Below are 17,325 nucleotides of genomic sequence, written 5' to 3' on the forward strand. Positions count from 1 at the left end.
GGGGTCCACTGTTGCTCACGTCCGCAGAATTTACCTCTTCATTACTCTGCACGTGTCCCCCGGGTGGTGCTAAGCGAGCAACAATAATCACGATAAGACCAAACTGACAATAATCAACTTATACAAACCACCAGGATCCACCTGGCCTTCTCCACCCCAACCATCACTGCAACATCCAAGCATCATTGCTGGAGATTTCAATATTATTATTTATAAGTTTCATATTCCGTATTGATTGGATTCAATGTAATAGACAAGAAAAATGTTCCACCGATCAATACATTTATTGTGAATGAATTATTGCACTAGTACCGGTTTCGACCTATCTTGGCCATCATCAGCTAGCACACAAATTTACAGTCATAGGACAAATTTACAAAGATGTTATGTAAGAGCATCCGGATGTCTAATGGAAAATGGAAGTAAAATATATTGCAGTATGTTGCGTTAAAAATATCTCTGATTAAAAGTGGTGATGGTTAGAATAAACTAAAACCTATTGATTGAGCATGGACATGAGTACATAAACACATTAAAACATGGTATATTTTAAAAACGTCTATTAAAATTTGAGTTTATGTTGCGTTGCATTCATTCTTCAATTCTCTTGTAGTTCTTGTGTTGATTAAGTTGAATATCGAGAATGTTCTATGGCTGATACCAATACAAAGTATATCATCCACAGAACATTCTCGATATTCAACTTAATCAACACAAGAACTACAAGAGAATTGAAGAATGAATGCAACGCAACATAAACTCAATTTTAATAGACGTTTTTAAAATACAGTGAAACTCTGTTAAGAAGTTTTTCAAGGGACTGCAAAAAAAAAAAAAACTTCTTAAGCAGGAAACTTCTTAAAAGGGGTAATGCCCAAAAACTTATTCTGTACTTTGAAATACATGTGAAACACACAGCCAACAGATTTCCTTGTTTGTGAACAATACCGAAATAGGCTGATATATAAGAGCTGCTTACAGAAAGCCACAATATAAAAATTTGATTATCATGACAATATTTTTAGAGATAAAGTAAAATAATTGAACATACCATATTATAAATATATTTGATAAGAGAAGGGAACATATTAAGTTATATAAAAACGTTGCAAGGTTTGATTATTTTAGCAGGCAGAACCATGTCCTTCCACACTTCCCTTCCCTGCGAACTTACACTCTCTGCTTCGCAACAAATTGTTTTGTAAGCAAAAACCAAAAACCCCATGGCACTACAGCCCTTGAAGGGCCTTGGCCTACCAAGCGACCGCTGCTCAGCCCGAAGGCCTGCAGATTACGAGGTGCCGTGTGGTCAGCACGACGAATCCTCTCGGCCGTTATTCTTGGCTTTCTAGACCGGGGCCGATATCTCACCGTCAGATAGTTTCTCAATTCTAATCACGTAGGCTGAGTGTACCTCGAACCAGGTCCAGGTTAAAATCCCAGTCCTGGCCGGGAATCGAACCCGGGGCCTCCGTGTAAGAGGCAGGCACGCTACCCCTACACCACGGGGCCGGCTTTGTAAACGATGCTGGCTCGATTTTTAAAGCGTTCCAGCCACCCGCTCGACGCGGTAAAAGGTACCCTTAATTTGCATGAGGCTTTCTCCTGCACAATAGTCCCACTGAAAGGTATGTTTAAACTTCGCTGCTGTTTAAACCATATTAGCAGAACTTGTTCTATTTCATCGTACTTTTCAGATTTAACTTCCTTACAATTTGCTGAAGTATTCTCTGCAGAAGCAGAGATCTCTTCTTTCTTCGCTATAATATCGTTCAAAGTAGACGGTGGCATCCCCAGCTCCTTTGCCAAAGCAACACGAGAAAGTGTAGATGACGCCACTTTCCTTATAATCTCCACTTTGTCTTTTATTGTTAGTGCCTTTCGCTTGATCTCTTTCCTCAGAGTTGCGCTCATTTTCACTTTTTAAAAAAAGCTTGTACGTTGATATTACAAGTACAAGTAACTTCACCTACTCCTATTCATACTAATTACGACGCTACACTATGCTTGGCAATCCGTAGCTTAGGCTTACAAGAAGCAAAGACAAGACGTGTACTAGTTTGTTAGCATGTGCTTTCTATCTTCCTCACACCCCTGACACCTGCTTCAAGGATAACGGCAGCAAATGGGAAATCTAGCAACTTACTCTTAAGAGATTCTTAGAACCTAGGCCTAAATCGCCCCTGCATTCCTACTGGTTATCACGGCAACGGGCGTAGTTTCTGGCTGTTTCACAAGTACCGCATGGCCAAGCCAGTATTGAGTTTATTTTCCCGCTTCAATCCTCTTCATGCTATAGGTAATGAAGAAAAGAAACACAGGTTCGAAGTTGGTAGAAATTAGTGCATGGAAATGTATCCGGGGTATTACGTGGGAGAGATAAAGGTGCAGTAGCAACGCTAGCACATCTAAACGTAAACAGTTTCTTTCCCCGCGAGAATTTTATTTGATGTCTCCTCATCCTTGTGCTACGTTCTAATAATGCGATGTAATAATTACGAGTGACACGATAATACAATGTTTAGCTCGTATAAAGGTAAAATTAAAAATAACTTTCAATTTTATGCCAACACGTGGTATTGCAATGCCTATGTGTGCCTCCCTCAACACCCAGTTGGCTATCAACATTCGTTCAAATTCGTAAACGATCGGGATCTTTCGGTCGGCTGTTTGGCGGCATGTGTATCAGCTGGCTGCTGGCTAGGGATGGGCATGAGCGCAGCTCGAGCGGCTCGAGCTGATGACGTCACTGCTCGATCTAGGTCGAGCAGTACTCGAGCAGGAGTATGGCCTGCCATCTATGAGTGATTACCTTGTACTAAATCAGATGAATGGCAATCCTTTTTGCTCTTTTAATACTAATGAAATGAAACCAGTGTGTGTACAGGAACACAACTGAACAAACTATATCCTCACCCGGCAATTTCAGAAATAGCTTGTTACATTTCGTACCATGAAAATAATATTTATAATGATAACGCCTTAACATTATTAACGGAATACATTGAATCCCTTACACAACATAGGAGTATATGGATTATATGGTTGTTATCCTAGAGTAATATTTTCGCCTGAGAAATGATACGGCGTAATATGTAAGTATGTCCGCCTCTGTGGTGTAGTGGTTAGCGTGATTAGCCGCCACCCCCGGAGGTCCGGGTTCGATTCCCGGCTCTGCCACGAAATTTGAAAAGTGGTACGAGGGCTGGAACGGGGTCCACTCAGCCTCGGGAGGTCAACTGAGAAGAGGTGGGTTCGATTCCCACCTCAGCCATCCTCGAAGTGGTTTTCCGTGGTTTCCCACTTCTCCTCTAGGCAAATGCCGGGATGGTACCTAACTCAAGGCCACGGCCGCTTCCTTCCCACTCCTAACACCTTTCCTATCCCATCGTCGCCATAACACCTATCTGTGTCGGTGTGACGTAAAACCAATAGCAAAAAACCCAGTTATATTATATCGGACGCAGGACTTCAGGTCTGTTCACATTTTTTTATTATGTAGGAGAAATAGTAAATATAGCATTATAATAAAACTGAACAGAATATATTATTAAAATGATACATACAATGTTCAGAAGAACAAAAATGGAAGTAGCGACCAAGTAACGAAAGGAAAGCCACACAAATACTATCACTATGCAGAGCTCATCGCCATGTCGAGCAGTCACTTCTATTTGATAAAAAAAGTAATTATTGGCATATATGGATTTAATAAACTGATGCGTCCACTATGACTTACGGTACGTATGTATTTCTGTAGAATGGACGCTATCGCTAATGATTCTACTTCTACTCTACGCGTAGTGCCGGAAGGTGAATATCAACGTGAATGAGTGCAGACGGAATTGTAGCTCAAGCCCTAACACACACTCCTGCTTAGCGCACATGCAAGCCTAGGTCACGAGGGAATTCCGTGTTGCTCGATCTGGCTCGACCACGCTCGACACACCAGTTCGTGACGTCAGCACTCGAGCCTGCTCGAGCAGGCGATCGAGTGGCCCATCCCTACTGCTGGCAAATTGGCTGTTTCCTGCATAGAGTCGCGAAGTTGTTTTTATTCACCTCACTAGTAATAGACACGGAAAATCTTATCAGTTTAGTTCAAAAACGTAATTTCCTCTACGGCAAGGCCCGCAAGTATTATTGCAACAACGTAAAACAGAATGCCTGGAAGGAAATAAGCAAGGGAATGAAAAATCAGACAGGTTAGAATATTCAGTTTTGTGGTAGGTTAACAGTAATGTTGTGGGCAAATGCACTTTACGGTTTTTAATTAATGTTTAGGCCACCTCGATTAATGACTTCACCCTGTCGCGGCCCGCAAATTACTGCATTAAAGTTTTATCAAATCATTCATTGCGTACTTTGTTTCTTACGTAGAATCCCGTTCGATTTTATTCCGCTAGATGGAACGGTGGAGTGGAAATTTTGACTGTTGGTTCGATTCGATTCCACAAGTCGAGAGTGATCATCTGCTGTCTGTGTTGTCATAGCGTGACGTCATATGGCCGTGGCAGGCCCGCACATGTTCCGTGACACCAGACACACACCGCGAGCGCGCGCACGGTCTAACACAGGGTGCAACTTGCGCGGAGACTGGAGGGTTCTAACCACGGGCTGCTTTGAGCGGACGTTTTCTATCTCAAGGGGCTCTAAAATCTGAACTGTTTAAGCAGGAAATATATTTACAACAGAACACTTTAAACGGGAAAAATATACATATGTCTTAATGCAATTGATCAAGGGACCAAGAATATCACACTTCTTAGGCGGGAAAACTTCTTATGCGGGAACTTCTTAACCGAGTTTCACTGTATACCATATTTTAATGTGTTTAATGTGCTATATTTTTTTTGCTAAGGGCTTTACGTCGCACCGACACAGATAGGTCTTATGGCGACGATGGGATAGGAAAGGCCTAGGAGTTGGAAGGAAGCGGCCGTGGCCTTAATTAAGGTACAGCCCCAGCATTTGCCTGGTGTGAAAATGGGAAACCACGGAAAACCATCTTCAGGGCTGCCGATAGTGGGATTCGAACCTACTATCTCCCGGATGCAAGCTCACAGCCGCGCGCCTCTACGCGCACGGCCAACTCGCCCGGTGCTATATTTTTTTTTAAAATTTTTTTTTAAATTTTTTTTTTTAGTGTCTTATGATGTGGCATATATATTTTAATGTGTTTATGTACTCACGTCCATGCTCAATCAATAGGTTTTAGTTTATTCTAACCATCACCACTTTTAATCAGAGATATTTTTAATGCAACATACTGCAATATATTTTACTTCCATTTTTCATTAGACATCCGGATGCTCTTACGTAACATCTTTGTAATTTTGTCCTATGACTGTAAATTTGTGTGCTAGCTGATGATGGCCAAGATAGGTCGAAATGGGTACTAGTGCAATAATTCATTTACAATAAATGTATTGATCGGTGGAACATTTTCCTTGTCTATTACATTGGAGATTTCAATAGCCATCATACTCTCTGGGGATATCAGGAGTGTGATGAAAATGGACAAAAACTTGTTGACTGGATGGATACAGAAAACCTCAAACTCGTTTATGATGCTAGAGATAAAGCAACTTTTATCTCTGCACGATGGAATTATGGCTATACACCTGACCTGTGCTTCATTACACAGTCTCCTAACGTTCCCAATGAGGTACATCGCACAGTACTAGCCAGGTTCCCTCACACCCAGCACCGGCCAGTAATTCTCCAGACAGGTCTGTTCATACCCATTATCCTGTCCTACCCGAGACCACGATGGAACTTCAACAAAACAAATTGGACAGAATTTTCAAAGCAGACTGACTCCAATATAAGATTGATAAAACCCACTCTCAACAACTACAGCAGATTTATTGGTATACTAAAAGGTGGAGCAAAACGATGCATACCAAGAGGTTACCGCAAAGAATACATCCCTGGCTGGAATGAAGACAGCGAAAAGCTTCTCAAGGAATATGAAGTCAATGGTGATTCTGCAACTGCCTCTGTCCTTCTGCATCACTAAATGAAAACAGACAAAATAAATGGCAAGAAACTGTAGAATCCTTGGACCATATTCACTCCAGCAGAAAGGCCTGGTCCTTAATCCGGAAACTGGATATGGCAAAAAATACTATCAGACAAAAATGTAACATAAACTTAGATGATATGGCCAAACACATGATCACTACCTCCAAGTCAAGAAAGGAAAAACATATCATAAAAGAAGTCAGACATCAATTGAATAAAAGGAATAGGTCAGCTCTACAATCATCTGAGTTCTCTGCCCCCATTTAAACTAGAAGAGACTATAGAAGCTATGAAGTACATGAAACTTGGAAAGGCAGCAGGTGTTGATGGCATTTACCCCGAATTTCTGTTACACTGTGGTCCAGCTACTCTCAGATGGTTGAACACATTCTTTTCCAACATTGTAGAAACAGGTCATCTGCCTCCACTATTCAAGAAAACCAAGATCATTGCTATACTAAAGCCAAACAAAGACCCTTCAAAAGTTGAAAACTACCGCCCTATTGCACTCCTTAGTGTCACATTCAAGCTGCTAGAGAGACTGATCTACAATAGAATCTCCTCAGCTATCAACAAGGTTGTCCCTATAGAACAAGCTGGATTTAGACCAGGAAGAGGATGTGAGGAACAGGTGCTAGCAGTAGCAACTCATATCAAAAATAGCTTTGAGAAGAAGCTGATAAGCATGGGTATCTTCTTAGATCTAACTGCTGCTTATGATACCATTTGGCATGACAAACTGCTGCTCAAATTCATTAGTATCATCTCTTGTCGGAAACTAACCACTCTAATAGGCAATATGCTGAGCAATACGTATTTCCAAGTGTTTTCAGAAAACTCTACAAGTCGGGTGCACAAAATAAATGATGGGCTCCCACAGGGCTCTGTGTTGGCTCCACTCCTTTTTAATTTGTACACATACGATCTTCCAAATACCAAGTCCAAGAAATTTATTTACGCTGATGATATTGCCTTGATAGCCCAGGATCAAAGCTTCCCCGAAGCTGAAGCAACATTAACAGCAGATCTGATGATATTGGATGAATACTTCAAACATAATTCTCTTCTACCGAATCCTCAAAAGACAGTTGTATCAACTTTCCATCTACGGAACAAACATGCAAATTACAATCCTACAGTCAGTTTCAGAGATGAGATTCTCCAATGCTGCAGTAACCCTAAATACCTAGGGGTGACCCTGGATAGATCACTGACATACAAAATGCATCTCAAGAATGTAGCAGCTAAAATTAAAACCCGGAACAACATATTACAGAAGTTAACAGGGACCACCTGGGGTACCAATGCATCAGTCCTTAGATCCACAGCTCTGGCTCTTTCGTACTCAGTTGCAGAATACTGCTGTTCTACATCGTTAAACAGTGCTCACACCAAAATAATTGACACACAGCTCAATCAAGCAATGCGCCTCATCACAGGATGTATTCAATCTACTAACACGCACTGGTTATCAGTTATAAGTAACATTCCACCCCCACCCCTAAGAAGATCTCAGTCATTGCTGAACACATGGAAGAAAATTGAAAGCAACCCACTGTTACCAATACATTCAGATTGTCCAGTATCATTACCGCAGCGATTAAAGTCCAGACAACCATCGTGGCGAACAGCAATCAACCTGCAAGACAATAACTTCAAAATACTAGATGCATGGAAAAATCAGTGGCAAAGCCAAAACTCCCTGACACATCATTACTTAATTAAAACTCCTTGGGAGCAGCCCGCAGGCTTTCATTCACCTTGACGACAGTGGTGTGTACTGAACACGATAAGGACCGGCCAAGGAAGATGCGGGGCAATACTAAACAAGTGGGGATGGAAGTCCTCTCCTCATTGTGACTGCGGTGAAGAACAGCAAACCATGGATCACATAGTGCTGGAATGTCCCCTCAGAGCGTTTAGAGGCTCAATGAAGGATCTCCACAACCTAACACAAGGAGCCGCTGAGTGGATTAACCATCTGGACATAGTATTGTGAATAATTTTATGAACTTGAGAGTGTGTGTATTTTTGTACATATTTTGTAAATAGCTTTTTTTTTTTTTGCTAGGGGCTTTATGTCGCACCGACACAGATAGGTCTTATGGCGACGATGGGATAGGAAAGGCCTAGGAGTTGGAAGGAAGCGGCCGTGGCCTTAATTAAGGTACAGCCCCAGCATTTGCCTGGTGTGAAAATGGGAAACCACGGAAAACCATTTTCAGGGCTGCCGATAGTGGGATTCGAACCTACTATCTCCCGGATGCAAGCTCACATCTGCGCGCCTCTACACTTGTAAATAGCTGATATTCCTCCTTTCATCATATGATAAATAAATAAATAAATCAGGCTTTAAAAGAGATGAAAGAGATATAAATGGGAAATCAAGGACAGGGTTCAGCTAGAAAAAGTTTCTTTAAAGCTATGACATCTACTCTCAATAGTTATTGTCCTCTCATCTAAGTAAAAAAAAAGTCCACAAATCAGAATAAGGTCAAGAAAGTAATAAAATAGTATTTACCAAAATTTGAAACCTTAAAACATCAGATGATTATAATTTCCTCAATATATACAATGACCGGCAAAAAAGAAGTGGAACACTAATTTCTCATGTAAAATCTTAATCTATTTCTCTAAAATGTACCAGTTTTCCAATATTCATTTCAATTTTATAAAAGATAGATATTCAGCTATAGAAAGTACCAAAACATATTTTACAACACGCATTAACTCAAAGTTTTCCTTACATTTTGTAATTTTTGGAAGTTTTCAGTCCTTCTAATTTTTTCTTAGATGGTTTTTGTCAATTGTTATTAAATTTATTGCCAAAAAAAAATATTAATGCTTGTAGTGCAGTTCATGAGGACACTGATACTGAAATACAAGTGTTTCTACCCCTAACATCTAACATCTATGATGGTCTGTAACTTCTTTGAAATCATTTAACAAAAAACTAGGGAATCTGCCACCTGCCACAGATCAGTGATGATCGATTGATTTCAATCCCAATTCTGTGTCTAATATGTCATGCAAAGCATTACAGGGTTATATACATTGAGTGACCAGCACTGAGTATGAAACATCACACACAATAAGATCAGGAAACATATACCTGTAAGTAGAACTCAGCTGCATGTCGAAAACATTCCATGGCTGCAGACAGGAATTGCTTTGTATTCTCAGTGTTCGTGAGAACAGTTGGCGCATCACTGGACTGATTTAGCTGAGCTAGAGTCAATAAAGTTTCAATTTTAGATTTGCCATCTTGAGCCCATGATAGAGCAACTTCACCAAACATGGCAAAATGGAGGGCTGCTATCTGGAACAACTTGTGGTCGTCTGGACAGTGCATCTTTATAAACTCCAGAAAAGCCAGCTTCAAACCAGGTACCTACCATAAAAATATTTATACATGTTAAAAAAATATTCTTGTGTTTTTACAGTGTAAAAGTAGCTCTCTTGTTTAACTTATAAATTAATCACACATCTAAGTCAAAGAAAGAATTCAGTTCATTTAAACAAGGTAAATACAGCAAGACAAACAGTATAGAAATGAAGCATTGTATTCCCAGATCGGTCAGACTGTAATAAAATAAGACACTTGGAATCTCTACTTCCCTGCCATGAGCCTAATACTAGTGAGAGGTTGGGGTACATGTGTATTTGAACTAGATCTGGCATTGCTTCTACTTAGAGTAAGAGTCCTAAATATGAGACAGTTAAAACTTTTAAAAAATTATACAGTCCAGTTTTCAACAGGAAAATAAAGTTCATCCAAATTATTTTATGTTAAAAAAGAGGAGTTGAAAAATAAGGAATTTTCTTAGGTGACTGTAACCAGAGTTGGGAAGTAATTGAGTAAAAGTAATCAAATTACTTGTAAGGAATACATTTTTAGTAATTCTTACTACTTTTTACAAAATGTAAATTTTATTCGTAATTTCTTGGAATTGATGTTAAAGTCATGATATTCAGCGCGGCACATCACGGGCTGTAATGATCGTAGGAGTCTGAAATTTTGTAAATAACTAAGCAATGCGCTTGCGAATTATGCCACCAAAAGTATTAATTCCAAGTTTTGCCACCAGGCGAAAATATGGCGCTGTAAGCGGTCAGAATGTGCTATATGCTGTAACTCTGACGTCAAAATGTTCTTCCAGTAGAACTGCGTTGTGTCAGTTCCTTAATTGTTGCTTGGTTGCATGTTGATTTCTTTTGTGTAGTGAATCTTCGTTGTAACATCAATGTCACATACAAAACGGATAATAATACTAATAAGATAATTTTCAATTCAGATAAAATAGAGAATAAATGTATATTTAATAAATCAGGAATTTACAAATTAACATGCCAAACATGTAAACAATGATACATAGGACAGTCCGGAAGAAGTTTGGCTATAAGGTACAAAGAACACGTTAATGTGGTCAAACATAAAAGATATTCGGCAATGGGAGAACATATGGTTGAAATGAATCATAAATTTACAGACATTTCCAATGACATGAAATTATTACATTCGACCAAAAAGGGAAAACTGATGAATGTTTTGGAAAATTTAGAAATTTACCTTACACAAAAATGTAATTCTGAATCAAGTTTAAATGAGAAAAGTACAGAAGATAACCCACTGTTTAGGCTAGCATATAATCATTTAAGGAACAAAAAGAAGAAGAAAAGAAGACAAACTTGAAGATCCTAAATCTGTGTAGTGTTCTCATTCAGTTCAACCAAAATTGTATGTATTGATCATTTTTTTATAATATTTCATAAGTTCTCTTTACTCTTTGATATGATGTATTGGGACACAATACTCCTTCAAATTGTAAAACAAAAGATTGTGTCATATTGTGTTATTCTTTGATCTAACCACTGATGAAGGGAATGGTTGAGATTTCCCGAAACATGTATGGTTTAATTAATAACGTTTCTTTCATTTAATGAGTGTATTGATCAAGGCGGATTTAAATAAACTATTATAAATAGTTATATTACACATTCAGACCAGTCAATACGAACCAAACACAATATTAACCTATCATGGTTAAGTTTATTAACTGTGACAAATGACGAATGAAATGCAGTAGGGGAGTTGCCAGTACAATAGCCGCAACAGACCTCCTTGTGCAATGCACGATTCCAGTCTTGCAGGAACACAACTGTGATCACACCATTATTTTCATGCAAGATACTGCAACATCATATATCGCTCACCAGGTGAAAGAATTTCTTCGAGAAATCTTCAGTAATGGCATTATCTCTACGAATTATCTAGATATGTGGCCTTCGAGGTCTCCTGACCTAAATCTATGTGACTTCTGGTTGTGGGGATATTTGAAAGATCGTGTCTATCAGGGACATGTCCGATCTCTGCCCGATCTAAAGGCTAGCATACGACGACATGTCGCTCTGATTCCACCCGACATGCTGAGGGCAACTGTCGACCGTGCTGTGTTATGGATGCAGCATGTTGCTGAGTTTGGAGGCCATATTGAACAGTGTTTGTAACCATAAATGCTAACAAACCTCCCAGAACCACCATTATCATGTGTTTGATCTTTCCTGCCTTTTTTCTGTGACCACTACCATTGCTTACAGTACCATATTTTTGCCTGGTGGCAAAACTTGGAACAAATAATTTTGTGGCATAATTCGTGAGCGCCTATCTATGAAATTTCAGACTCCTACAATTGTTATAGCCCGTGTTGTACCGCAATGAATACCATAACTTTAATTGTGGACGCCTGATACATTGCATGCAAGCAGAAGCAGAAGAAATTAAGTGATGATGAAAGTGACTTCTCAGTTTTACTACAGCAAAACCTGTAGCTTCACCAGTTCTGAATGAGGTACATTCTTACCTCTCCAGTACTTCCATAGACATCAAAGTTATCCTACAACAGACACCACTGCTGGGGATGTTCTTGAAATTAAACACAGTCATTACTTTAAGTTCCCCCACAGCAGAGCATCTTTTCAGCAAATGCGAAGATGCACTTTCTCCAAAGAGATCTAGTCTTATTGAAAATTTTAAGAATCAATTATTTTGAAAAGTAAATGGTAAATGCTGAAAGTAATTAAAATGTTAAACATTTTTGAACAAATAGTTCTGAAAGCCTCATGATACCATATTTAGTCTCACTTAGCAGTGATAGCCACTTTATGTTTCTATGCTAAAAGAGAAACACAACATAAAGTAATATATTTTTTCCTTGCAAACTTCGGTACAATTCCAGCCCCACACAAAAAAGTTTTGGGTGGGATTTCTTTAGCAAAGAGAGATTATGATATAGATGTTGATTCCCACAAGGAACCTGAAATATTTGTTCCAAATGAGTAAATTTATAAAACCAATATAGTTGATCCATTATTGGACATTATAAATTTTCCAGCTAAACTCATTCCTGGTTGCCAGTGTTTCGCCCCAGTGTGCTAATTTGGGCTCGTAGCACATCTACCAAGATGCATGGTTGGTTTGTTATTTACCAACTGTTTATGATGAATTATGACAAAAGGAGAGAGAGGGAAAAGGAGCAAAGGTGGAGGCAGCTGTAGCTCGTATGCAAGGAAACATATTCTTCAGCAGTTTACATTTTCACACTCACAATGCTTTGTGTACATGTTTCATATGACTTAGCAGCCCAATCCTGGCATGAAATATACGTCCACACAGATCACATGGAATGGCTGGGAGAGGGTGAGACTGGTCCGCATTGAACTGCGAATTTTATATCCACCTTCATTTAACTCCATATATGTTAATCCTCTTCACGTAACATCCAACGTCCTTCAAGATTCTAGAAACAGAAGAGCTTTCTTCTAGCATCTTACTTCGCATCGACATTTATTTTAAGAAGATGTACAATATTATAGGGAAGGATCCACCTTTCAATACTCCGTAGTAAGTTGAACTAAAAAGTAGTTACAACCTGTTTATTGGGACCGGTTTCAACACATTTCAAGTGTCATCATCAGCCAATTAGCGAAGATCTTAAAACAACTAATATATTGAACACAGGCAAAAAACTAACATTGTATCATATCGTAGCAATTCAGTTAATGTTCAAAACACAATAATCACAAGAGAGTGATTGTGTTTTGAACATTAACTGAATTGCTACGATATGATACAATGTTAATTTTTTGCCTGTGTTCAATATATTAGTTGTTTTAAGATCTTCGCTAATTGGCTGATGATGACACTTGAAATGTGTTGAAACCGGTCCCAATAAACAGGTTGTAACTACTTTTTAGTTCAACTTACTACGGAGTACTGAAAGGTGGATCCTTCCCTATAATATTGTACATCTTCTTATTTCTCTATTCAATACGGAACAATCATGAAGTTTTTAACTTTAAATTTATTTTAAGTTTATAAACATCTTGAGAAGACAATGTTACGGTACTGTAATTTCAATTGATTTTTCAGCATCGCTTGAAAACTAACCTTTTTCGATTTCCATGACCAACAACTTAAGGATTACTTTTACAACTTGTTACTTTTATACGGCGGACTGGACCTTTTTATGGATCTCTATTTTTTAACATAATGTAGCGCATCTCTGGTTTCTTAAGCCTCCATGCGCAACAATTACCTTCCTTCAAGTTCCAAAAAAACTGATGAGCCTTTCCAGCATCCATGTGTTTTTATGTCTATGAATATCTTAGAAAATGACGTAACTTCATCTCAGTTGTTCTTCGAATATACAGCAGCAAATTTAAGAAGCCAGCATCTACAACATCTTTTTAATGTGCACTGGACTTATTATGAATCTCTTTCAGAGAGTTATTTGTTAACATAGTGCTGCACAATATCTCACGTGGTATGTACTTTTACGAGACCTTACGTGTCTTTACATTGTTTAATTTCTTCAGTATTTGTGTTTTAATTTTGCTTTAGGCTGACGATGACCTAGTACTAGGTCGAAACTAGTCCTTAATCATTTATGTAATTTAAACTCTTTACATTTTGTATTGAAAAGGTGGACCCAAATATTACATTAATTTTACTCTATTGCTTCTGTGCTTGCCATTTATCCTTTTCATGTTGTTGTCTCTCCTCTTCAAACACCGTAACTGATGTAGAAACAGCATGGCGCCAAGTGTACAATTCTCAGCAACGCATCCCAGGATTGAATGTTAATTCCAGCTCTTTTCATGGTATGCCTTAGCTGATCCTTGAAATGCTTCAAAGGGGCTCCATGAAGTCTTGTACCGGAGCAGAGTTCACCGTACAGGAGTTGACGAGGAAGCCTGGTTTCACTCATGTGATCTAAGACAGTGGTCAATGATGGTAGCCTCAATGCTTGTAGCATGTGCTTTCTCAATAATTGCAAGGTTGATGACACGGTCCTCCCATTTGATGTTCAAGATGGGTCCAAGTTTTTGCAAATAGAAGTGCTCTAGCTTTTTGATATCATGATGGTAGAGTGTTCAAGTTTCAGAACCTTAAAGCAGTGTTGATATGACATCAACATGGTAAACCATGATCTTGGTACAGTAGAACCTCGATAATTCGAAATCGGTTAATTCAAAATCCCACGTAATTCGAAGAAGCTCTCGTTCCCGAAAACATGAGATACAGTTTTGCATGTTATTTAAATTGTTTAATTCGAAATACAGATAATTCGTAATTCGAAGTACAATGTCGGCCCCATTACCGATATTCAGACTTTTAATTCGAAACTGCCTTTACATTTTAAAACAATAGTATGTTACAGAGTAATTGCAACTCGAAATTTATCCGCGTCATAATAGAACGCATGTTTCGGAACGTGGAGTGGTAGCTTTCCGCACTTACACTCACTTCGGTGGGTCTACAGCGCGCTTCATGTTTGGCAAGTTGAATGAAATCGGAATTATTTTGTATTCAACCTTTTAAGGAACGCCGTAACATCACGCAACAGGCAGTGTGTGGGAAAACAAAATGTGCGAACACTGGCGATGCCGACAGTTGACAAAAAAGCGTGGCTCATATAATAAATTCGTAGGCACCGAACAATACTGTCATTGCCGATGAAACTGCATTGCTTTATTTTAATGTGAGCCCAAACGGTCTTATGGTTTTAAAGGAGAAAGTGCCAGCCGGGGAATCGTACAAGGGTCGGAGATGGGGTCATTGTAGTGCGTTGACATGGAAGCGAGAAACTTTATCCCCTCGTCATAGAAAAGTTCGATAACCTACAATGTTTTAAGGGCGTCGGACACTTTCCATCCCAATACAAAGCATCTAAAAATGCAAACAGTACAGATATCCAAAAAATAATGCATTTGCACGGTGGAAGCAGCATAATTTATCCTTGTCTTTGAATTGTGTGATTGCTTTTCTTTCGTTGCGTGAGGTTATGTTCGTCAGTGATTTATCCAAGTGCATTATTTGAACATTGTAAATTCACCTTGTTGGATACATTTCGGATTGAATTTATTAATGGGTCTTAGAATACTTTGTGACGCGGCAAGTGTTTACATTTCTGAAGTACGAGAGAAGTGCCATGGCGGGAAATCGTACAAAGATAGAGTCATAGGAAAGTTTGATTTTAAGGGCATCGGGTACTTTCTGTGTAAATACAAGGCATCTAAAATGCATACAGTATAGTACTCCAATCTCCAATGAATAAAGCACTTACACATGGGAGCCAGAATAGATTTCTCCTCGTCTTTGAATCGTGCTTTTTTTTTTTTTTTTTTTCCTTTCTTTCGTTGCATGAGGTTATATTTGCCAGTGAGATATGAAAGTGCATTATTTGAATACTGTAAATGCACCTTTTTTGGATACATTTTGGAAATAGTTCTTTTTTTTATGGCATTTGAAAGGTATAAACTGTGAATCAAGGTTAACTGCATGCAGTAACGGGACTTAGAATATTTCGTAATGCGGCAAGGGTTGGTACTTCTGAATTGCGAATTGGCGGTTAATTCGAAATCACGTAATTCGAAGTCCGATTTTTGAGTCCCAACGACTTCGAATTAACGAGGTTTTACTGTATGCATTTTAAGGTCGTTATTCATGAAGACACGATGGGATCAATGTCCAAATGCTGAGTGGGCAGCACCAATTCTCCTATCCACATCTTGTGAGAAGTTAGCATTTGTTGAGAGGATACATCCTAGATATAAAAAGTGGTTGACCTGCTCCAGTGGAGTATCCGTAATGAAGATATTGAAAACTGGGAGGTTCGACCCAGGTGCAGGCTGTGCGAGTACTTTGGTTTTCTGAACATTAATGGAGGGACCAAAACGATCGCAAGCACACTTGAAACAACTGACTGACTATTGTGGCTCCTCAGGTGTGAGAACAGGTGCGGCAGCGTCATATGCATATTGTAATTCCATAACGGAGGAAATCTTAGTAAACGTTTGGGAGCGAAGTCTAGCCAGATTGAAGCAATATCTGACCTTTACACCTTCGTCGTCTGTAGATGTTCCATATAACAAGGCAGTTAGACAAAGAGTGAAAAGAGTTGGAGCAAGCACACAACCTTGTTTCAATCCATGAGTGATTGGAAATGGATCAGAGATAATATTGTGATGAATGATTTGTCCAGACGTGTCATCATGAAGAGCCTTGACCAGATTAACAAAATGCTGTGGACAGCCAAAGTGTTTCAGTTCTGTCCACATAGCTGGTCATGGGACTGAGTTGAAAGCCCTTTCCATGTGATAGAACACTAGGTATAAAGGAGCCTGTTGCTCTCTGTATTTTTCCTGGGCTTGCCTTGCACAGAAGATCATATCTGTTGTACCTCTGGACGTTCGAAAACTGCACTGCAACTCTGGTAGGATCCTTTTGGAAATAATCTGCAGGTGATTCAGCAAGATTCTAGCAAGAATTTTACCTGCTATAGATAGCAATGTTATAGCCTGAGAGTTGCCACAAACACTACGATCACCTATTTTGAAAAGAGTAACAATAATGGCATTTTTAAGGTCACCAGGTATTTTGCAGGTTTCCCATATTAAGAGGATAAGCTATGAAGTCTGCTCTTTAGAGGTAGGTCTCCACTTTGAATCAATTCCAGAGGAATGTTATATGGGCCAGGAGCCTTGCCAGGTTTGAGTTTACTGAGAGCAAGTTGAATTCCTTGGATGTTGGTGGGAGAGACAAATACTTAGCGAATTAACACATGGGTGACAAGCTCCAAGAAATCTTGGTTTTATTCACGTCATCGTTGTCTCCCTGTGCGTCTCTTGACCATACATTGAACTATTACGGACTTGCATATTGAGTAAAATAAATCATAGATGTAGGGGAAGGAGGGGAGGGTTGAGACAAAATTTACATTTTATTTTTTTAAACCA

General features: G+C 39.1%; 1 protein-coding gene across 1 annotated transcript in view; it reads right to left on the reverse strand.

Moving 5' to 3' along the window:
* The window catches only part of LOC136872187 (spatacsin), a 206,301-nt gene that overhangs the window by 15,263 nt on the left and 173,713 nt on the right, over window positions 1-17,325 (reverse strand). Inside the window, exon 28 of the mRNA XM_067146023.2 lies at window positions 9,140-9,418. Within this exon, the coding sequence (XP_067002124.2) occupies window positions 9,140-9,418 (279 nt within the window). The remainder of the gene's footprint in view (window positions 1-9,139; window positions 9,419-17,325) is intronic.

This window comes from Anabrus simplex, chromosome 4 (assembly GCF_040414725.1).
Source record: "Anabrus simplex isolate iqAnaSimp1 chromosome 4, ASM4041472v1, whole genome shotgun sequence".
Lineage (NCBI taxonomy): Eukaryota > Metazoa > Arthropoda > Insecta > Orthoptera > Tettigoniidae > Anabrus > Anabrus simplex.